Genomic DNA, 24,894 nt, shown 5'->3' with positions numbered 1-24,894 from the left:
GACTTCTGTACGGTAAAACCGTGTCTTTGAATGCTAAGCAAGTGATTAATGTATATTATATATAGTTTTCATTTGGAGATGCTATGTTTAATGCTGAATTCATTTTAGTGTTCAGAGTCTATTTTTTACTTTCATTTATATGGTAAGAATTTTGAAATACTTGAAATGCACTAAATTGTTAGAGTGTAGATAGCGCTATTGTCCTACATGTTTTTTTGTTATCAACAATTAAGTACTGAATTTCAAAAGACCTGCCTGTCATTTTACATTTAGTAACTTTACACATTGTTCTAACAGACTACTTAAAAATCCTTGTTATTATGTTTATCTCCACTCTCTTGATGGTGGTCATATTAGTGGTAGCTTTAAATAAGTGTATGCACTGCTCTAAGCAGTCACTGCGTAGCATGTAGCCAGGACATGTTCAATAACTTGCACTTCCTAGGGATAGTGGAAATAGTACAATTTTCTTGCAAAAACAATGCAAAAATAAATAATAAATTGTTTTATTTTCATTAAATAAAATACATTTTGGAATTTAATGGACTTGTAAATATCAATATACAAACTCATCGCACCTGAACCTACCTCAGTATGCTCATAGAAAGGAGTAAGGATTCAACAAAAAGGTAAATTAGGTAAACGTAAATTGGAACATTTTTAAAGGGGCAGTAAAGTCCAAATTACATTTTTATGATTCAGATAGAGCATGCAACTTTCAAATTTACTTTTCTCATTGAATTTGCTCTGTTCTCTTGGTATCTTTTTCTTTTTTTAGTGCATACCTAGGTAAACTCAGGATTATCAATGCGCTTTTGGAAGCTCTGTCTAAATCACAAAACTTTAATTTTGACTTACTGTCCCTTTTAATTGTATGCTTTGTCTGAATAATGATGTTTAGTTTTGACCATGTCCCTTTTTAAACATTTCTGGATGGTGTGTATATATATATATATGTGATAACTGATAATGTTAGTGACATGGTGGCAACTTTTAAACATGCCCCAATGGAAGAGGAAGAACACAGGACAGAACAGGAAGTGACTCAGAGTAAGACAATGGTGACCATAGGTACACGTTATTGTTTGTATTGGTCCCACCAACAGTAGATCTGAATTATATGAGTGAATATGGCTGAAGTGGGACTAGTTGAGTCTAATTGCTATATGGTTTTCTCAACATTTTCATTTGCCTCTTTGAAATGAGACATCCAAAATTATTTCCATTAGGCCGATTAGTTTTCCAGGTTTTGATCCTTATGGATCTGTTCATGACTTCATTCTTCCCCCTCTGATTTGTGTCCTATGGTATACCCGATATGGTGCACCCACTACAGCCTGTGGTGGGAAACATAGTGTAGGAGGAAACAAGTATTTAGCCAGTCCTTGGCAAAGCAAGGACAGTGGTCAAGAACAAAATGGTGACTCAGGAAGAGGTGCACAAGTAGTTAATAGATCACATTCAACACGATAAGACACCTGTTTCAAGTGAAAAGCACACTGACAGATTACTGATGGAATGGGACTGTCTGCTTCCCTATAAGTGAAAGCTTCAAAGTGTCCCTGGAATCCCTGCACTCTTCGATGGGCTCAGATACCTTGATTTGACCACTCATGCTTACAAAATGGACATGAACCAGCGTTCTAGTTGCAGTTTTGGATCCAGCAGAAGAGAAGCCCCCCCCCCCCCCAGCAGCTGAATGTTCTTTCACTCCACTGCCTGAAGATAGACAACGAGGGAGTTAAAGTGCTGCTGGTACAGGGGAGGAGTATGAAACAGATGATCACGGAATGGTAAAAAAAAAACCTGAACTGGCTCGATCATCAAAGCTTCTGAGATATAGATTTCTGTCAGATGGCGTCAATGAGTGAAACTGAAACGGCAGATCTGGAAATATAAGGAAGAGTTCTCCCAGCCCATAAATGAAGAAACAACCATAGACTTTGGGCTCACAAAGAATGACACTAACTAACATTTTATTTTAGACTTGTTGGCAATGACAGCCTCCCAGGTGTTTACGGAGAGAGTCTTAGGGCTCCGTTTTTGAAGCTGCAGATGAAGCCTAGGAGCCCTGTTGTGCAGGCTCTTACTATCGCTGCTTCCTAACCTCAATGGTTGCAAAGTTGAATGACTCTGGAATAATCTCCCCAGGGTGATTGACAGCCCTTGCTCTTGCACGATTGGTTGTGCAAGAGCAGGGGGAGTAGTTGCATGAGCTTGGTTGGACAGGTTCTATTTCTAGGAACATTGTCCTCCCGCATTTTAATAAATAGGGGCATTAGTATCACAGGGCATCACTTTCAGCACAGGCATAATGGAAAGAGGGTTACACTGGAGTAGCTTTTCTTGAGGGATATTGTAATGCAAAATGATTATTCTCAGTAGACAAACACAATATAAACAATGCAGTATACATTTATTTATTTTGCTTGTTTTTGCTGTACGATACTTTTGATTTTATTTATAAATTGTGCTTCTCACATGTTCCCTAGAGAGACCAGAGAGCAAAACCTGTAATCTGCAGATTTTCAAAACCAGCTACTTACTAAACAGTGATTGCTTAGAGCATTCGACCAGACACATTAACGCTAGCCCTAATTATCCACACACAACAGCAAAAAATCATACTCACCAGGAAGTAATTTTGCAAATCATTAAAAAAGTTACATTTTTAAATGTTTTTTAAACATTAATGTTTATGTAGACTCTACTATTCAACCCTTTTTGCTGCAAAACCATTTCCCACCCCGTGCTAGAGCTGGTTTTAGCTGTTTGGCCCTGGTCATATGTGTTATCAAAACAAGTGAGGTAATCATGCAAATCATACCGTATTTATTCAGACCAAGCATTTTTTAGAAAATAACTTTTGTTTGCACAAATACCCTAACATGGGAAAAGGCCATGGTATGAAATGACAAAAATATTACATTTTATTGTCATTTTCTATGGTGTACATAGTTAATTGCAGCACAGGAGTCATTGTTTACAAAGTACTTCAAAGACTAATTTTTTTGTCCTACATTTAGCATCTGTTCACCTTCCCAGACCACCAGGATTTTATGTTTATATTGTTCAATACAAATTAATAATTGAAAATCAGACGATAGAGTTTACTATTTTTGTCAATTTCACTATCTTGCAGTTTATGCAGAAAATGAGTTAGTTAGATTTAGTGAACCTAAAAATATTTGATTTGTTTTAAAATGACACATAATTCTGATTTCCCGGAGGGGTGCCTTAAAGGGACAGTAACGTCAAAATTAAACTTTCAAGATTCAAATAGAAATGTAAATAACGTTCCAATTTTACATCTATTATCTAATATGCTTTGTTCTTTGTATGCTTTGTTGAAAAGCATATTTAGGTAGGCTCAATAGTAGCAATAGACTACTTAGAACTAGCTGCTGATTGGTGACTGCACGTATATGCCTCTTTAGATGACGTCAAGAATATTGAAGAGCCAACCAATGTTATTTTATAAGTGTGTATGTAATAAAACAATGTTACGTACTGTACTTGATAGTTGTTCCACCTTATTTACACCAAGAATAATCTGTTGTAAATATATTTTTATACTTGATGAATAAATTCTTCAATTAAATTGAAAAGCCAAATTTAATTATTTCTGCATTTGTATAATTTACTGTTAGAAGTCCTCTCAGGACCACTTACCACTTTATTGTATCCACCTGGAACTGAATAATTCACCTAACAAGGCCTTGGAAAGCAAAATCAGACACGCACACAGAATATAGCCTATGTCTGCTTTGTTTATTATAAACAGTGCTGCGGTTATATAGTATACATCACATACATTGTAAATTGACACAGAGGGGCTTCATACATGCCCCCTTATTGCAACATAATCAGTGGAAAGTTACAGAACTTGAGACATAAAATTGTTTATGTAAAGAGCCAAAATCTGTGAAACGCTGATCTTGTTAAAAAGATAAGACTGTATAAATGAGACTGTTTATGCTAGAAAAGGCATGGTTACGCTTAGTAACCAGATACAAATGTTATTCTCTAAGAACAGATGTCATCAGACTTAAGTTTGACAAAAATAACAGTTCAGTGTTAGTTCAGAATGGCTGAATAGATACAAGATGGAGAAAAGTTGGTTATACATTCTTACATTTACTGTTATCACAATGGCCACAATTAGTTTAATTGTATTATTCAGATGTAAAAGAATCAGTCTACATGGGTGAAGCTATATAGTGATCTCGTCTTGGTTGATCAAAACTTGCCGACGCGGTATATTTTATTCTATATTATTCTTATTATTTTTCAGAAAGCTCATATACAACAGATGGGTATTACAGAGATGTATTAGAAGAATCCAGCACTGTAGGGTGTCTATCAGAAAACATAGCAGCAAGTAATTACAGCTTTGCTACTCATCAGATTCAAGAAAAACAGCCTGACAGTTTCTCACATAAAAACTCATTTAGAGAGCTAAGAAATCTCAGATCTGATTTGAGATCTCAACAACCTGAGCAAAATTCCCTCTGCCTAGATGAGAACATTTTCAAAGACTTTAATGACGCACCATCTACTTCCGGGACTGTTAGAATGAAAGAACCAGCTGTCTGTGAAACGCGTGATAGCAAAAATGAACATGATACTTATTCACAAGAATCCAAGTCCATAGATAAACCATTTCTCTGTCAGGAATGTGGAAAAGGTTTCTCTTATATGTCTATGTTGGTTCGACACAAGAGAACTCACACAGGAGAGAAACCTTATGTATGCCAGCAATGCGGAAAAGGCTTTGCTAACAAATCAAACCTGGTTATACACAACAGGATCCACACCAATGAAAAACCTTATATTTGTCAGCACTGCGGAAAAGACTTTGCTCAAAAATCAAACTTGGTTGTACACAATAGAATTCACACTAAAGAGAAGCCTTATATTTGTCAGCACTGTGGGAAATGCTTCACTCATACCTTGTCTTTGTATATACACCATAGAGTCCATACAGGAGAGAAGCCATATGTTTGCCAGAAATGTGGCAAAGGATTCACTCATAATTTTAAATTGATTGCTCACCGCAGAACTCATAGAGATGAGAACCCTGATGTGTTGACAAGCGTACATTCAATTGGCTGATTGCCACAGATTCCGTATAAGAGTGCAGTGATATATTTAACAAGGATACGGTAAAGGACTCATACCGGAAGAGGAGCACTTTCAATTCATCCATGTCTAAATTAGTATGTCTGCTTATATGAGTTTTTTTACAAATCTTTCAGATTGACTGATCTCATTATAAAGAAGCTACTTGATTAACATGAAGGAGAGGTTTTATTTGTAGATTAAGGACTTTATTCTGCTGAGTTAAATGTTATTAAAGGGACATGAAATTAAACTTTCATGATTCAGATAGAGCATGCAATTTTAATAACTTTCCAATTTGTTTTTATAATCAGTTTGTGCACAGTCTTTTTATACACACACTTTCTGAGACAGCAGCTCCTACTGAGCATGTGCAAGAGTTCACTGTGAATGCCTATATGAGTCTATGATTGGCTGATGGCTGTCACATGATACAGGAGAGAAAAAAATCTTGGTAATTTGAAATTCAGTCAGTGCCATTGCATTGTCTTTTTATTGTACATTTTTTGATTATGCAGTTCTACTGTATTTAAAGGACATGAAACCCAAATAGTTTATTTTGGTTCAGAAAGCGCAGACAATTTAAAATGACTTTCTAATTTAATTAATTCTCTTGGTATCCATTGTTGATGGAGCAGCAATGCACTAAGCTGAGCGCACATGGTGAGCAAATGACAATATTAATTTATGTGTAGCCACCAATCGGCGGCGAGCTCTCAATAGTACGATGCTGAGTCTACCTAGGTATGCTTTTCAACAAAGGATAGCAGAGCGAAGAAAGCCAATTAGCTAATGGAAGTAAATTGGAAAGTTATTTAAAATTGTATACTCTATCTGAATCATGAAATAAAAAATTTGTTTCATGTTCCTTTAATGGTCCTTTAAGGTTATAAAGGGGCATAAGACTGAGACGCCCACCAAAATACTAAAGCAGTATTCAAAAACCCTTTTGATTATGTCTTTCCAGCTTAAGGGACCCTAAGAAATGCAGTATTTTTGCCACACTTAAGGTGTCATCAAACAGTTTACAGTATCCCACAAAAGTGAGTACACCTCTCACATTTTTGTAAAACATTTTTTTTATATGTTTTCATGTGACAACACTGAAGAAATGACACTTTGCTACAATGTAAAGTAGTGAGTGTACAGCCTGTATAACAGTGTAAATTTGCTGTCCCCTCAAAATAACTTAACACACAGCCATTAATGTCTAAACCGTTGGCAACAAAAGTGAGTACACCCCTAAGTGGAAATGTCTAAATTGGGTCCAAAGTGTCAATATTTTGTTTGGCCACCATTATTTTCCAGCACTGCCTTAATCCTCTTTCGCATGGAGTTCACCAAAGCTTCACAGGTTGCCACTGGAGTCCTCTTCCACTTCTCCATGACGACATCACTGAGCTGGTGAATGTTAGAGACCTTGCGCTCCACCACCTTCCGTTTAAGGATGCCCCACAGATGCTCAATAGGGTTTAGGTCTGGAGACATGCTTGGCCAGTCCATCACCTTTACGCTAATCATCTTTAGCAAGGCAGTGATTATCTTGGAAGTGTGTTTGGGGTCATTATGTTGGAATACTGCCTTGCGCCCAGTCTACGAAGGGAGGGGATCATGCTCTGCTTCAGTATGTCACAGTACATGTTAGCATTCATGGTTCCCTCAATGAACTGTAGCTCTCCAGTGCCGGCAGCACTCATGCAGGCCCACACCATGACACTCCCACCACCATGCTTGACTGTAGGCAAGACACACTTGTCTTTTTGTACTTCTCACCATCTGAACCAAATAAGTTTATATTGGTCTCATCGGACCACAGGATATGGTTTCAGTAATCCATGTCCTTAGTCTGCTTGTCTTCAGCAAACTGTTTGCGGGCTTTCTTGTGCATCATCTTTACAAGAGGCTTCCTTCTGGGACGACAGCCATGCAGACCAATTTGGTGCAGTGTGCAGCGTATGGTCTGAGCACTTAAAGGCTGACCCCCCACCCCTTTAACCTCTGCAGCAATGCTGGCAGCACTCATACATCTATTTCCCAAAAACAACCTCTGGATATGACGCTGAGCACATGCACTTAACTTCTTTGGTCGACCATGGTGAGGCCTGTTCTGAGTGGAACCTGTCCTGTGAAACCTTTGTATGGCCTTGCCCACCATGCTGCAGCTCAGTTTCAGGGTCTTGGCAATCTTCTTATAGCCTAGGCCATCTTTATGTACAGCAACAATTCTTTTTTTTTTTTCAGATACTCAGAGCGTACTTTGCCATGTTGAAGTTCCAGTGACCAGTATGAGAGAGTAAGAGCGATAACACCAAATTTAAGACACCTGCTCCCCATTCACACCTGAGACCTTGTAACAATAACGAGTCACATGACACCGGGGAGGGAAAATGGCTAATTGTGCCAAATTTGGACATTTCCACTTAGGGGTGTACAGGTGGCCCTCGTTTTACAACGGTTCAATTTACACCGTTTCAGAATAACAACCTTTTTTCCAGTCATGTGACTGCTATTGAAAAGCATTGAGAAGCAGTGCATTTATTAAAATAGCCAGTGGGTGGAGCTGTCCGCTTGTGTTGCAGCAAAGCCAAGCAAGCTGAAATTACTCAGTTTAACCAGACCTGAGCTATCGAGCAGATTTTAAAGGAACAAGATCTTCCTGTCTATAACTCAGTCCAGATTGGAATGCATAGAAAGAACTGTTTGTAGAAAAATGTAAGTGAAGTCTGTGTTGTGTGATTATTTTATTAGGTTTATAATGCTGTTTAGCAAATGGTTTTGTTCATTTAACTTAGTTTAATTATATATTCTGTGTCATGTGATTATTTTATTAGGTTTATAATGCTGTCTAGCATTTAAAGACATCATTTCAAAGCTTATAAAATAATGTATTAGGTGTTACTTATGACAATTTTGAGAGGGGCCTGGAACCTATCTCCCTCACTTCCCATTGACTTACATTATAAACTGGGTTTCCAATTTACAACGATTTCGATTTACAACCATTCCTTCTGAAACCTAACCCCGGCGTAAACTGAGGGCTACCTGTACTCACTTTTGTTGCCAACGGTTTAGACATTAATGGCTGTGTGTTGTTATTTTGAGGGGACAGCAAATTTACACTGTTATACAGGCTGTACACTTACTACTTTACATTGTAGCAAAGTGTCATTTCTTCAGTGTTGTCACATGAAACAATATTATAAAATATTTACAAAAATGTGAGGGGTGTACTCACTTTTGTGAGATACTGTAGGTATGTAATATAATGTGTTTAATTATATATAGTAAAACAACTTTGTCATATATATTCTTTTTTTATTTTGTCCCCTTTTCTTGTGAGGTTTTAGTTTCTAAAAGTGAATGGGTGCCGTCCTAATCTAATGTCTTCTACTGCAGATAATTATGGACAAATAAAACATGCACACAGTGTCTTTGTATTGAGCAATGATGGCTGATCTTGGCTCCCCAGATGTTTTTGAAACTACATTTCCCATGATGCTTAGGCACTGCAGTCTAGTTGAGCATCATGGGAAATGTAGTTCCAAAACATCAGGGGTGCCACAGTTTAGTGATCACTGCTATAGAGTATAGCAATGTTAAATGGGCAGTAAAAATGACTTGAATAGATATTGTATATTTAATAATTTTCTAATTACAGTTGTATTTAATAATTTATATATATATTATTGCAGGTATCAAATAAAATGTTTCTGATTTATTAACCCATGAAAATATACAGATTTAATTTTTTTTTTGAGGGACAGTGTATTGTAGAATTGGTTTCACTTTAATGTGTTTCGAGTAACTTACTATACTATATGCAGAGTATAAAAAGTATAGGAAATTACTCCTTTATTTTTATTGTTGTCATAAAAATAGCTGTATTTGCTCTTTAAAAGCGGAACTTAGGAAAATAGGCTGAGTTTACAGGGAAAACATGTCTGTCTTATTAAAGCTATCAATATAAGATAATTGAAAATTCTAAATCATTTTAGTGACTGTCTCTCCCGCCACTACTGGGAGTGGTATTTATTCTGCTGGATATTGTTAACATAGTTTTTCTGTTACTGTAGCATTAAGAAATTTAGTTGAGGTGGCGGGTTTAAACGGACAAAATAAAAGTAAAGGAGCTATTTATAAATGATCGAATACGCTCCAGCAGGTAAAATTGATCATTGGAGACACATTAACAACACTGTCCCTTGAAGTATACATGCTTTCCTGTTCAGTCCTGATCCAAAACTTATTGTGATGGTAATTTCAACGTGACTGTAATACATATTATAAATCTACATAATCTCATGAGTTAAACCACTAAGATTGTTTTTATTGTATGTTCAACATATTAAACAAATATATATATATATTAATCCTATCGCTTTAAGCAGGTTCCTCTGCACCCATACACTTCCAGTTGCTGGTATTTAGTGACCTAGAGTGTGGTCCTCGTCCCCACTCTCTACATAGGGAGGAAAGCGTGCTCCTGAGGCCTAAAAATCATAGCGCATTCATAGCTCTGACACTATGCTTTTTTTTTTTTCTTCTTAAAGGGACAGTTTACTCCAATTTTTTGTCCCCTTTAATTTGTTCCCAATGATCCACTTTACCTGCTAGGATGTATTAAATTGTTTACAAGTATTTACATTACCCTTATAATGGCATTTGAAATAGTTTATTTAGCCTGTGGTATCCCCACCCATCCTGAAAGTTTGTGGCCTCAAGGCCAAGCTGTGTTAACACAGCCAGTAGAAGAAATTACACTCCCAGTGGGTTATAGAAGAGAAAATGTAATAAAATGTTAATTTCTTTCATGTAATTAGCAAGAGTCCATGAGCTAGTGACGTATGGGATATACATTCCTACCAGGAGGGGCAAAGTTTCCCAAACCTTAAAATGCCTATAAATACACCCCTCACCACACCCACAACTCAGTTTTACAAACTTTGCCTCCCGTGGAGGTGGTGAAGTAAGTTTGTGCTAGATTCTTCGTTGATATGCGCTCCGCAGCAGGCTGGAGCCCGGTTTTCCTCTCAGCGTGCAGTGAATGTCAGAGGGATGTGAAGAGAGTATTGCCTATTTGAATTCAATGATCTCCTTCTACGGGGTCTATTTCATAGGTTCTCTGTTATCGGTCGTAGAGATTCATCTCTTACCTCCCTTTTCAGATCGACGATATACTCTTATATATACCATTACCTCTACTGATTCTCGTTTCAGTACTGGTTTGGCTTTCTACTATATGTAAATGAGTGTCTTGGGGTAAGTAAGTCTTATTTTCTGTGACACTCTAAGCTATGGTTGGGCACTTTTATATAAAGTTCTAAATATATGTGTTTAAACATTTATTTGCCTTGATTCAGGATGTTCAATATTCCTTATTTCAGACAGTCAGTTTCATTATTTGGGATAATGCATTTGAATATTAATTTTTCTTACCTTTAAAATTTGACTTTTTTTCCTGTGGGCTGTTAGGCTCGCGGGGGCTGAAAATGCTTCATTTTATTGCGTCATTCTTGGCGCGGACTTTTTTGGCGCAAAAAATTTCTTAGTCATTTCCGGCGTCATACTTTGAAGTTGTTTGTATGTGTGTCATTTTTTTTACTTTTTTTGCACCAAAGATGTCGGCGTTACCGGATGTGGCGTCATTTTTGGCGCCAAAGCATTTAGGCGCCAAATAGTGTGGGCGTCTTTTTTGGCGCTAAAAAATATGGGCGTCATTTTTGTCTCCACATTATTTAAGTCTCATTGTTTATTGCTTCTGGTTGCTAGAAGCTTGTTCATTGGCATTTTTTTTCCCATTCCTGAAACTGTCATTTAAGGAATTTGATCAATTTTGCTTTATATGTTGTTTTTTCTATTACATATTGCAAGATGTCTCAGATTGACCCTGGATCAAAAGCTACTTCTGGAAAAACGCTTAACTGAGTTCAGTTCTACCAAAGCTAAGTTAATTTATTTTAAATGTTATAAATGTTTATCTTTAGCTATGGTTTGTAATAAGTTATTATGATATACTTTTACATGCAGAATCCATTAGTATTTATGCTTTATTGCCATTCTTACATCTTATGTACAAGAAATATTTAGAAGATTTATAAGAAATATTTTTCTGATTCTATTTTAAAGGCTTTGTCTGACTTTGTGCCTTCTAATAAAATTTTTAGTTTTTTTCACTTCTTTTTTAATTATTGAAGTTTCAAATGACCAACAACATACTGATTTATCCTTCTCTGATGATGTTCTTTCTCTTTCAGAATTTTCTAAATCAGATATTGACACTAACAAATCTACTTTTTTATTATTTTTTTATTAAAGTACATTTGTTCTTTGTTGAAAAGGTGTTGATTATTTTGGATATTAAGGTAACTAGTTCTTTAAGACTAGCTGACACTATTTCTGCTTATTTATTCTTCTGTGTTTTCAGAAGTTTTCTTTCCAATTCCTCATACTAGGGAATGGAATAGGCTGAGAATTTTCTTTTATTCCTTCTTCAAAGGTTTTAAACTATATTCTTTGCCAGCAGTTAAATTCAATTTGGAGGGTTCTCCAATTTATTGGGGCTATCTCTACTCCTACTAATTATGCTATTGTTTCTATAGCAAAATAGTATTTATTTTCTTTTAGATGGTTGTATCTTATTTATGGAAAATTATTTAGTTTCAGGTACTTTTCTTGGTCCTGTGATTTATTTGGATGTTGCAATTGCTTCATTTTTGTTCTGTTTACTTTAAGATCAAGTATCAGATTATGATTTATTTTAGCATTCTTAAGGGACAACATTTACTAGACTAGGTGCTGTTGCATTTGTCTTGTTGTTTTGCATTTATTGATTATGCAAGTCCACTGTATTGACTGTTCCTTTAACTGGACTATCATGCTAATAATTTAATTTGTGTCTTCATTTTATTGAATATTTTCGCAAATGAGGGTTAATCTATGTCTTTAGCTATTTTAGCTAGAAGAATTTTGTGATTTTTAAAAAAAAATAAAAATCCATATTTCTTTTGTTCTATGATAATCAATTATTTGTTTTATAATTGGATTCAATTCTTAACTGTTACTCTGGGCTTCAAGATTGAGTTCTAAGACTAAAACTTTAAGCTTATACTACTTTGGTTGTTTTTATTAAGGAACGAATTCCTGAATTCTTTCCCAAGTAACATGTTTATAATTGGAAATTTTTCAGTTCAAAATCAGCTCCCTAATATTGCGATGTACGTGCCGTATTCCAGCTTGGCTGGCAAGGGGCAGGTTAAGACTTCTTTGAAATTTATTTGGTTCTATTCAGTCCAAATTTCTTTGATTTTATTCCAGTAAGGCTAACACTCTCTTTAAGTGTGTTTGGGTCCTATATATTTTGGGTACTGTTGAAGCATGGCTGGGCACCCATGGGGTTCAAGCACTGCTCAGACCTGGAATCTTCTGGGGTATTTCTTCCAGTTCCATTTTTAGAAAATGGGTTTTGGAGTTTTATTCAAACTATTCTGCCTTTTTTTGGTCAGTGATAGCATTATTTGTTTTCATTAGATACAATAAATGCATATTTTCATTTTTCTGTTTTCATTCAGATTATTTTCTGAGGATGCGGAATCTCATATGATTCACTTGCTCTTCAGGACATAGTTAGAGGATCTTTTTTTCAAAAGCTCTTGATTCCTCACACAAGGGTCACCTTTTTTAGGTTTCCAGATAGTTTGTGTCACTGTCTTTGTCTCTATCAGACAAGGGACAATTTTATTGTGTTCCGTTTGTCGGTACCTTTAGTCTCTATTATTTCCTTCAGTTGCTATATATGCATAGAAGTTTTAGGTCTTATGGCCACAGCATTGGATTTAATTCCCTTTGCTCATTTTCAATAGTAAGAACCTTTCCAGTCTTTTATGCTGAATTATGGTGCAGGGATTCTAGGATTTCACATTTTAAATCTTCGAATCCTAATATTTATCTCTTGATTTGATGGTTAAGATCACCATCATTTAGTTCTACAGGTCTCTTCGTTTCTTTCAACCTGGACCATGATCTCTACAGATGCGAGTCTTTTTGGTTGGGAGGCTGTCTGAGGATCTCTGTCAGCACAAGGGGTTTGGAAATCTCAGGAGGCGAGATTACCATTTGATATTTTAGAACTCCGTGTTTTCTCAGAATTTTTCAGTTAGTTTCTTTTTGAAGAAGAGACGTTTAATGTTTTTCAAACAATATCACTACTATGGTGTATGTCAATCATCAGAGTAGGACTATCAGTCCTTAGGTTATGACAGAAGTGTCTCGGATATTGGCTTGGGCTAAATCCAGCTCCTATCTAAATTCTGTGGGTTTTTTCCCAGGTATAGATATTTGGGAAGCGGATTATCTCTGTTAATCCAGCTTTTCCTCCGGGAGAATGGTCTCTCTTACCCAGATATGTTTTTCATCTCATCTGAATAAAGAACTTCCCAGGGGCCTATTAAGGTCCGGGAATCTTCAGGCGGAAGTAGTGTATGCATTGACATTTCTTTGGAATTATCTTTTTGCCTATTTCTTTCCGCCTCTAGTTCTTCTTCCAAAATTCTTATGGAGTATTTGTTTGTTATGCTGGTAGTTCCAGCATGGCCTCTCAGGTTTTGGTATACGAATCTCATTCGGATGGCCAGTTGCCAACGTTGGACACCTCCGTTTAAACCAGACCTTTTCTTTCTCAAGGCCATTTTTTTCCATCAGGATCTCAAATCATTAAATTTGAAGGGATGGAGATTGAACGCTTGGTTTTTAGTCATAGAGGTTTTTCTGACTCATTGATTAATACTATGTTTCAGGCTCATAAAACTGTCTCTAGAAAAATTTATATTGAGTCTGGAAGACCTACTTTTCTTGGCATTCTTTTAAAATTCATAGAATTTTATTATTTTTTCAGGTTGGTTTGGATAAGGTTTTGTCTTCAGTTCTTTGTTAAGGACAATTCTCTACTCTTTTTCTGTTCTTTTTATTACAGAAAAGATTGCTAATCATCCTGATATTCATTGTTTTGTGCAGGCTTTGGTCCATATCACGCCTGTCATTAATTCAATCTCTCCTCTTTGGAGTCTCAATTTGGTGCTGAGGGCTTTACAGACTCCTCCGTTTGAAACTATGCATTTTCTGAACATTAAATTACTTTCTTGGAAAAGTATTGTTCCTTTTGGTTATTTCTTCTACTAGAAGAGTTTTTGAGTTATCTGCTCTTTTTTGTGAATATCCTTTTCTGATTTTTTATCAGGATAAGGCAGTGTTACTTCCTGGTATTTATCACTTTTTTCAGGTTTTGATTCGTATCAAACCTGTCATTAAGCCAATTTCTCCTCCTTGGAGTCTTAATTGGGTTCTGAAGGTTTTTCAGGTTCTTCTATTTTGAGCATATGCTTGCTCTGGACATTCATTACTTTCATGGAAAGTATTGTTCTTTTTGGACACCTCTTCAGCTAGAACAGTTTTTGAATTATCTGTTCTTTCTTGTGAATCTCCTTGTTCTGATTTTTCATCAGGATAAGGTGTTTTTTTGCTGTCCTCATTTCAATTTTCACCTAAGTTGTGAATTCTAACAACATTAGTGGAGGAATTATTGTCTTTTCCTTGTGTCCTAATCCTAAGAATTCTTTGGTAAGATTCTTACATTCTTTAGGATGTGGTAAGAGTTTTGAAATATTATGTTGAAGCTACTCAGATTTCAGACAGACTTCTAGTCTATTTGTTATCTTTTTTTGGTTTTTGGAAGGTCAGAAGGCTTCTGCCATTTCTTTGCCATCTTGGTTAAGCTTTTGATTCATTATGCTTATTTGGAGTCGGATTATTCCCCGTCTCAGAGGATTACGCCTCTTTTTACTAGGTCAGTTTCTACTTCCTAGGCTTTTTAAGAATGAAGCTTCTGTTGATCAAATTTGCAAAGCAATGACTTGGTCTTCTTTGCATACTTTTACTAATTCTACCATTTTGATGTTTTCTCTTCTTTAGAAGCAGTTTTTGGTAGAATAGTACTTTAGGCAGCTGTTTCAGTTTGATTCTTCTGCTTATAATTTCAGTTTTTTTCATTATTAAAATTGAAACTTTTGATTTGGGTAGTGGATTAATTTTTCAGCGGAATTGGCTGTCTTTATTTTATCCCTCCCTCTCTAGTGACTCTTGCGTGGAAGTTCCACATCTTGGGTATTTATATCCCATACGTCACTAGCTCATGGACTCTTGCTAATTACATGAAAGAAAACATAATTTATGTAAGAACTTACCTGATAAATTCATTTCTTTCATATTAGCAAGAGTCCATGAGGCCCACCCCTTTTTTGTGGTGGTTATTATTTTTTTGTATAAACCACAATTATTCCAATTCCTTATTTTTTTGATGCTTTCGCTCTTTTCTTATCACCCCACTTCTTGGCTATTCGTTAAACTGAGTTGTGGGTGTGGTGAGGGGTGTATTTATAGGCATTTTAAGGTTTGGGAAACTTTGCCCCTCCTGGTAGGAATGTATATCCCATACGTCACTAGCTCATGGACTCTTGCTAATATGAAAGAAATGAATTTATCAGGTAAGTTCTTACATACATTATGTTTTTCCATTGTTCTCTCCAAGTATTGTTGATTGGTTTATGGACAGATATAAGATAAAGACACATGTATATGTACACAGTGTGATAATGTAATGAGATCTGATTATACCTACATATATAAGATACAGACACATGTATATGTACACAATGTGATAATGTAATGAGATATGATTATACCTACAAATATGATACAGACACATGTATATGTACACAATGTGATACAGTAATGAGATCTGATTATATCTACAGATATAAGATAAAGACACATGTATATGTACACAATGTGATAATGCAATGAGATCCGATTATACTTAGATATAAGATAGACCCATGTATATGTACACAGTGTGATAAAGTAATGAGATCTGATTATACCTACATATATAAGATACAGACACATGTATATGTCCAAAATGTGATACAGTAATGAGATCTGATTATACCTACAGATATAAGATAAAGACACATGTACTGTATATGTACACAGTGTGATAAAGTAACAAGATCTGATTATACCTACAGATATAAGATAAAGACACATGTACTGTATATGTACACAGTGTGATAAAGTAACAAGATCTGATTATACCTACAGATATAAGATAAATACACATGTTTATGTACACAATGTGATAATGTAATGAGATATGATTATACCTACAAATATGATACAGACACATGTATATGTACACAATGTGATACAGTATTGAGATCTGATTACACCTACAGATATAAGATAAAGACACATGTATATGTACACAGTGTGATAAAGTAATGAGATCTGATTATACCTACAGATATAAGATAAAGACACCTGTATATGTACACAGTGTGATAAGGTAATGAGATCTGATTATACCTACAGATATAAGATAAAGACACATGTATATGTACACACTGTGATAAGGTAATGAGATTTGATTATACCTACAGATATAAGATAAAGACACATGTATATGTACACAGTGTGATAAAGTAATGAGATCTGATTATACCTACAGATATAAGATAAAGACACATGTATATGTACACAGTGTGATAAGGTAATGAGATCTGATTATACCTACATATATAAGATAAAGACACATGTATATGTACACAGTGTGATAAAGTAATGAGATCTGATTATACCTACAAATATGATACAGACACATGTATATGTACACAATGTGATACAGTATTGAGATCTGATTACACCTACAGATATAAGATAAAGACACATGTATATGTACACAGTGTGATAAAGTAATGAGATCTGATTATACCTACAAATATGATACAGACACATGTATATGTACACAATGTGATACAGTATTGAGATCTGATTACACCTACAGATATAAGATAAAGACACATGTATATGTACACAGTGTGATAAAGTAATGAGATCTGATTATACCTACAGATATAAGATAAAGACACATGTATAGGTACACAGTGTGATAAAGTAATGAGATCTGATTATACCTACAGATATAAGATAAAGACACATGTATATGTACACAGTGTGATAAGGTAATGAGATCTGATTATACCTACAGATATAAGATAAAGACACATGTATATGTACACAATGTGATTAAGTAATGAGATCTAATAATACCTACAGATATAAGATACAGACCCATGTATATGTACACAGTGTGATTGTCAGGGTGCCAGGAATCAGACTGAGATGAGAAGTGCAAAAATAATCACACCTTTATTAATAGCAAAAAATAATAAAAAGTCCACAAGTCAAATAACAAGCCAGGAGTCAAAACCAGAGCTGGTAGTCAGACGAGCCGAGTCAGGAGCCAAAGCGAATAGTCAGACAAGCCGGAATCAGGAACAAGGAATACAGCAGAGTCAGGAACAAGCCAGGGATCAGGAATCAGGAGGGACGTCAGACAGCCAGGTAATACACAGGAACTCTCACAAACAGGTCTGAGACAACGCAAAGGCAAAGCATACTGAACAGAGGCCCTTTAAATAATAAGTGATGACATCACAATTCTGAGACTGCATCCTGTCTCACATGGATGATGCGCACCAGTCTGGCCATGAAAGGAAGTGAGCAGCATCCCCCACAATGCACCAAGTCAGGTGAGTAAAATGGTTGCCAGCAGCACATGGCAAACACAACAGGGAAAAACCCTGACAGTACTCTCCCCTCAACGACCCCTCCCCCGCGGGAGGACAAAAAGCTTATTGGGGAAGCGGGCATGGAAGGCACGGAGGAGGGCGGGAGCATGAACATCAGAGGAGGGAACCCAAGAACGCTCCTCTGGACCGTAGCCCCTCCAGTGAACCAAATACTGTACAAGACCCCTGGACATATGAGAATCAATAATTCTGCTGACCTCGTACTCCTCATGGTTGTCAACAATGATAAGACAGGGACGAGGCAACACAGTGGTAAACCGATTACAAACCAATGGTTTCAAGAGGGAGACATGAAAAACATTGGAGATGCGCATAGCAAGAGGAAGGTCAAGAGCGTAGGCCACAGGATTAACCCATCGGAGTATTCGAAAAGGACCAACATCGGGGAGCCAGTTTATTGGAAGGCACACGAAGGTTCAAGTTGCGGAAGGACAGCCAAACTCTCACCAACCTGGTAGGAAGGTGCGGGCAGATGCCTACGATCAGCCTGGAACTTTTGGCGCTGCATAGAACGATGAAGGCAATCCTGAATCTGCACTCACGTGGAACGGAGTTGCCGAAGATGCTCCTCCAAAGCCGGAATACCCTGAGACATGAATGAATCGGGCAACAAGGATGGTTGAAACCCATAATTCGCCATGAATGGGGATAACTTGGAGGAAGCATTAATAGCACTATTACGAGCAAACTCTGCGCAAGGTAACAGTTCAGACCAATTATTGTGGTGATCTGAGACATAGCAATGGAGGAACTGTTCCAGAGCTTGATTAGACCGTTCCGCAGCCCCATTGGATTGAGGGTGATATGCCGAGGAGATGGAAAGCTGGATCCCCATTTGAGCACAAAAGGAACGCCAAAATCTGGAGACAAACTGGCTACCTCGGTCCGACACTATCTCCTTGGGTAACCCATGTAAACGGAAGACCTCCCGGGCAAAAATTGAAGCAAGCTTCTGAGCGGTAGGCAGCTTCATCAAGGGAATGCAATGTGACATTTTAGAAACGGTCAACCACCATAAGAATAACAGTATTACCATTGGAAACAGGGAGCTCGACAATGAAGTCCATGGAAAGATGTGTCCAAGGACGTTCACCATTAGCAATAGGTTGAAGACCCACAGGAAGGCGCCGAGGAGTCTTATTCTGTGCACAAACTGAGCAGGAGGCAACGTACGCAGCAACAACAGAACGAAGACCTGGCCACCAGAATTGTCGAGTGACAGACCAAATCATTTGGTTCTTGCCTGGGTGACCTGCGGCTTTAGGATAGTGGTAAGTGTGCAAAAGTTTTGTTCAAAGATTCTCAGGAACAAAACACTTACCACTAGGTTTCTCAGGAGGTGCATTGGTTTGTGCAGCCAGGATCTCCTCCCCAAGGGAGAAGTCAAATTAGTACGTATGGTAGCCAAAATATGGTCAGGAGGTATAACAGGAGTAGGTACAGACTCCTCCTTGGACAGAGGCGAAAATTGTTGAGAGAGGGCATCAGCCCTAACATTCTTACTACCAGGCAGGTAGGAGACCACATAATTAAACCGAGACAAAAATAGTGCCCATCTGGCCTGTCGGGGCGACAAACGTTTTGCTTCAGATAGGTAAGTTAAATTCTTGTGGTCAGTAAGAATGAGCACTGGCACGCTAGTACCCTCGAGAAGATGCCTCCATTTCTTGAGTGCCAAAATTATGGCCAGTAATTCCCTGTCGCCAATTTCATAATTGCACTCCGCTGGAGACAATTTCCTAGAGAAGAAACCACACGGGTGCAAGGAACAGTCAGGCGTAGGACGTTGAGATAAGAGGGCACCTACTCCAGTCTCAGACGCATCGACATCAAGAACAAAAGGCAGGACAGGGTTAGGATGAGCCAGAACTGGAGCGGTAGCAAAGGCAGTCTTAAGACTATCAAAGGCCTTAATGGCAGTAGGTGACCAATGGAGTGGATCATTCTCTTTACGGGTCATGTCTGTGATAGGTTTGACCAAGGAAAAAACGTTTTTAATAAACTTTCTATAGTAATTGGCGAACCCCAAAAAACGGAATCAGGAACAATTAATACAGCAGAGTCAGGAACAAGCCAGGGATCAGGAACCAGGAAGAACGTCAGGCAGCCAGGTAATACACAGGAACTCTCACAAACAGGTCTGAGACAGCGCAAAGGCAAAGCATACTGAACAGAGGCCCTTTAAATAATAAGTAATGACATCACAATTCTGAGACTGCATCCTGTCTCACATGGATGATGCACACCAGTCTGGCCATAAAAGGAAGTGCAGGAAGTGAGCAGCATCCCCCACAATGCACCAAGTCAGGAAGAGAGGTGAGTAAAATGGTTGCCAGCAGCACATGGCAAAACACAACAGGGAAAAACCCTGACAGTGATACAGTAATGAGATCTGATTATACCTACAAATATAAGATACAGACACATGTATATGTACACAATATGATACAGTAATGAGATCTGATTATACCTACAGATATAAGATAAAGACACATGTATATGTACACAATGTGATACAGTAATGAGATCTGATTATACCTACAGATATAAGATAAAGACATGTATATGTACACAGTGGGATAAAGTAATGAGAAATGATTATACCTACAGATATAAGATAGACACATGTATATGTACACAGTGTGATATAGTAATGAGATCTGATTATACCTACAGATATAAGATAAAGACACATGTATATGTACACTGTGTGATAAAGTAATGAGATCTGATTATACCTACAGATATAAGATAAAGACATGTATATGTACACAGTGTGATGAAGTAATGAGATCTGATTATACCTACAGATATAAGATACAGACACATGTATATGTACACAATGTGATACAGTAATGAGATCTGATTATACCTACAGATATAAGATACAGACACATGTATATGTACACAATGTGATACAGTAATGAGATCTGATTATACCTACAGATATAAGATAAAGACACATGTATATGTACACTGTGTGATAAAGTAATGAGATCTGATTATACCTACAGATATAAGATACAGACACATGTATATGTACACAATGTGATACAGTAATGAGATCTGATTATACCTACAGATATAAGATAGACATGTATATGTACACAATGTGATACAGTAATGAGATCTGATTATACCTACATATATAAGATAAAGACACATGTATATGTACACAATGTGATAAAGTAATAAGATCTGATTATAACTACAGATATAAGATACAGACACATGTATATGTACACAGTGTGATACAGTAATGAGATCTGATTATACCTACAGATATAAGATACAGACACATGTATTTGCACAATGTGATAATGTAATGAGATCTGATTATACCTACAGATATAAGATACAGACACATGTATATGTACACAGTGTGATACAGTAATGAGATCTGATTATACCTACAGATATAAGATAAAGACACATGTATATGTACACAGTGTGATACAGTAATGAGATCTGATTATACCTACAGATATAAGATACAGACACATGTATATTTGCACCAGTGATGTGCAGTCACTAGAGGCAGGTGAGGCAGTGCTTCACCTCTTATATGGGCAAAAATATATATTTTTTTTATTGGCTTTAATTGTAATTTTTTTTCCCCCAGCATTTTTTTTTCACAGCTATATGTTGTGCAATGGAGAGGCACAAGCAGGTCTGCCCACCATTACACAACATGCTGCGCCACCTACTGGATGAAAGTGGTTAAGATCATTGCATGGCCCATTAACTGCTTATTTGAGGCAGTCCAATTTGGGCTGAACCAATCCAGCGAGAGGCATAAGTAAGTGGAACACAGGGCTGGGGCGGGATGTTAAATCATATAAAAGAAAACAAAAACGGAAAAAAACAACTTTCATATATTTTGTTGCTGTCCTGTGAACCTGCTAGCTTTGCTAAAGTGAAAAAGAGAGTTCTGTTCTTCCCCTCTAAGTGCAGTGGAATGTGCCACTGTCACTTCCTGAATCCTTACAGAGCAGGAAGAGAGGCAGAGAGAGCAGTGTTTCAGCCACATCTTATTAAAGTAAGATTTTACTGAAAGGGATTCTGTTAGTGAAAATGATAATTTAATGAATGTAGACTCATTTTCTGAACTCTCTGTAGCTCTGCTGTTTTATTACTTTAAAATGCAGTGGTCCCTCTCCCCCCCCCCCTTGTGTGTGTGTCTCTCTCTATTTATCCATCTCTCTCCTTATGTGTTGTTCTCCCCCATGGTCTCTTTCTCTCTCTCTTCTTCCCCCTCTGGCTCTCATCCCTTATGTGTCTCTCTAACCCTCTGTGTGTGATTGTGTGTGTCTCTCTCTCTCTCTCTCTCTCACCCTCTGTGTGTGATTGTGTCTCTCTCTCTAACCCTCTGTGTGTGATTGTGTCTCTCTCTAACCTTCTGTGTATGATTGTGTGTGTCTCTCTCTAACCCTCTGTGTGTGATTGTGTCTCTCTCTCTCTAACCCTCTGTGTGTGATTGTGTCTCTCTCTTTCTCTCTCACCCTCTGTGTGTGATTGTGTCTCTCTCTCTTTCTCTCTCTAACCCTCTGTGTGTGATTGTGTCTCTCTCTTTCTCTCTCACCCTCTGTGTGTGATTGTGTCTCTTTCTCTCTCTAACCCTCTGTGTGTGATTGTGTGTCTCTCTCTCTCTCACCCTCTGTGTGTGATTGTCTCTCTCTCTCTAACTCTCTGTGTATGATTGTGTCTCTCTTTCTCTCTCTCTAACCTTCTGTGTGTGATTGTGTCTCTCTCTCTAACCCTCTGTGTGTGATTGTGTCTCTCTCTCTCTTTCTCTCTCGAACCCTCTGTGTGTGATTGTGTGTCTCTCTCTCTTTCTCTCTAACCCTCTGTGTGTGATTGTGTCTCTCTCTTTCTCTCTCTAACCCTCTGTGTGTGATTGTGTCTCTCTCTCTCTAACCCTCTGTGTGTGATTCTCTCTCTCTCTCTCTCTCTCTCTCTCTCTCTCTCTCTGTAACCCTCTGTGTATGATTGTCTCTCTCTCTCTTTCTCTCTAACCCTCTGTGTGAGATTGTGTCTCTCTCTCTTTCTCTCTCTCTCTCTAACCCTCTGGGTATTATTGTGTCTCTCTCTATTTCTCTCTCACTCTAACCTTCTGTGTGTGATTGTGTCTCTCTTTCTCTCTCTCTAACCCTCTGTGTGTGTTTATGTCTCTCTTTCTCTAACTCTCTGTATGTGATTGTGTCTCTCTTTCTCTCTAACCCTCTGTGTGTGATTGTGTCTCTCACTCTCTCTTTATTTCTCTCTCTCTCTAACCCTCTGTGTGTGATTGTGTCTCTCTCTCTTTCTCTCTCTCTAACCCTCTGTGTGTGATTGTGTCTCTCTTTCTCTCTCTCTCTAACCCTCTGTGTGTGATTCTCTCTCTCTCTCTCTCTCTCTCTCTCTCTCTCTTTCTCTCTCTCTAACCCTCTGTGTGTGATTGTGTCTCTCTCTCTTTCTCTCTCTCTAACCCTCTGTGTGTGATTGTGTCTCTCTTTCTCTCTCTCTAACCCTCTGTGTGTGATTGTGTCTCTCTCTCTCTCTCTCTAACCCTATGTGTGTGATTGTGTCTCTCTCTCTTTCTCTCTAACCCTCTGTGTGTCTCTCCCCCGTCTCTCTCTCCCTTTCCCCCCGAGTGCTTTTCTGTGTTTCTGTCTACCTTTTATTTATTTAATTAATTAATTGGTAGTGCCATCTGATGGTGTGGCTTTATTTAAAGGGGTGGGGTCAAGCACCCCACCATCTTTTAATTTCACCAGCCACCACTGGATCAAGACATTTTTATATTTACTGAATAATGAAAGAATCTATAAGCATAATTTGCAGCATTAAAGTAAAAAGTATGTTTTAAACATATTTTAATGGGCATGGATTTCTAGATCTCATAATCAGAGCAAGCATTGTGTTATCTGGCAAGAGTTTCTGTTACAATCCTTTTAGACAAAAATCAGATGTTTACTAAGTTGACCAGTTTTCCAAGACACCATTTAAAGGGACATGAAACCCATATGCAAATTTAAATAACTTTCCAATTTACATCCAATATCTAATTTTCTTCATTCTTTTGATATCCTTTGTTGAAAATCATATCTAAATATGCTCAGTAGCTGCTGATTGGTGGCTGCACATAGATACCTCATGTGATTGGCTCACCCATGTGCATTGCTATTTCTTCAACAAATGATATCTAAAGAATGAAGGCGTATCCTAGCCACTGCCTCACCAGCCTCTGACGTCACTGCACGTCACTGATTTGCACAATGTGATAATGTAATGAGATCTGATTATACCTACAGATATAAGATACAGACACATGTATATGTACACAATGTGATACAGTGATGAGATCTGATTATACCTACAGATATAAGATACAGACACATGTATATTTGCACAATGTGATAATGTAATGAGATCTGATTATACCTACAGATATAAGATACAGACACATGTATATTTGCACAATGTGATAATGTAATGAGATCTGATTATACCCACAAGCTCAACCCATGTTATTAGGTTGTGGCTTTAAAGGGACAGTCAACCCAAAAATTACTGTAACTTATTTAGATTAGTTAAATAATGATCTTTACAGTAAACTGTAGCCAAATTTTCATCTAAATAAACTTTGGCAGAAAATACACTTAATGATCTCATCTGGCCTTTTTGAAATGGCCGTCTGACCCCTCCTTCTCTGACGTCTACTAAAAGCTTGCACTAACAGGATCCTTTCCTTTCTTCTCGTCCCTGCGCTCTCCTGCAATTTCAGCTCTCTAGCAGCTGTTCATACCCGGCACTCACTGCCTCTCATCCATGCTGTGCGCTGTTTGTTACAGAGAATGAGAGGCAGTGAGTGCCGGGCAGGCGGCGATGTGATGGTCTGTGCCCCTTTTTTAAGATTGCTTTATTTAATACTCCAATGAGATTATAGGGAAATAATATCCAACCAGGAGCTGACTGGGCACTAGTATAAAATAGACCTTACCAAGCAATTGCTATTATATTTTCTATTTTTAAACTTCGTAGCGCAAATTTATTTCTCTGCCTAAGTGCCTATTACATTGTCGAGAACTGG

At 37.5% G+C, this 24,894-nt stretch overlaps 1 protein-coding gene across 5 annotated transcripts in view; it reads left to right on the top strand.

Annotated features, from left to right (window-relative positions):
- LOC128667211 (zinc finger protein 514) overlaps positions 1–24,894 on the top strand; it is a 107,596-nt gene that overhangs the window by 60,144 nt on the left and 22,558 nt on the right. For 2 of the 5 annotated variants that reach the window (XM_053722146.1, XM_053722145.1), the window contains exon 11: positions 4,295–5,301. The exons of the other annotated variants lie outside the window; for them this stretch is intronic. In XM_053722146.1, the coding sequence (XP_053578121.1) occupies positions 4,295–5,115 (821 nt within the window). In that variant the 3' untranslated portion in view covers positions 5,116–5,301. Of the gene's footprint in view, positions 1–4,294; positions 5,302–24,894 lie in introns of those variants that run through there. 5 annotated transcript variants of the gene reach the window in all.

This window comes from Bombina bombina, chromosome 7 (genome assembly GCF_027579735.1).
Source record: "Bombina bombina isolate aBomBom1 chromosome 7, aBomBom1.pri, whole genome shotgun sequence".
NCBI classification, from domain to species: Eukaryota; Metazoa; Chordata; class Amphibia; order Anura; family Bombinatoridae; genus Bombina; species Bombina bombina.
This window is presented reverse-complemented; position numbering and strand designations above follow the sequence as displayed.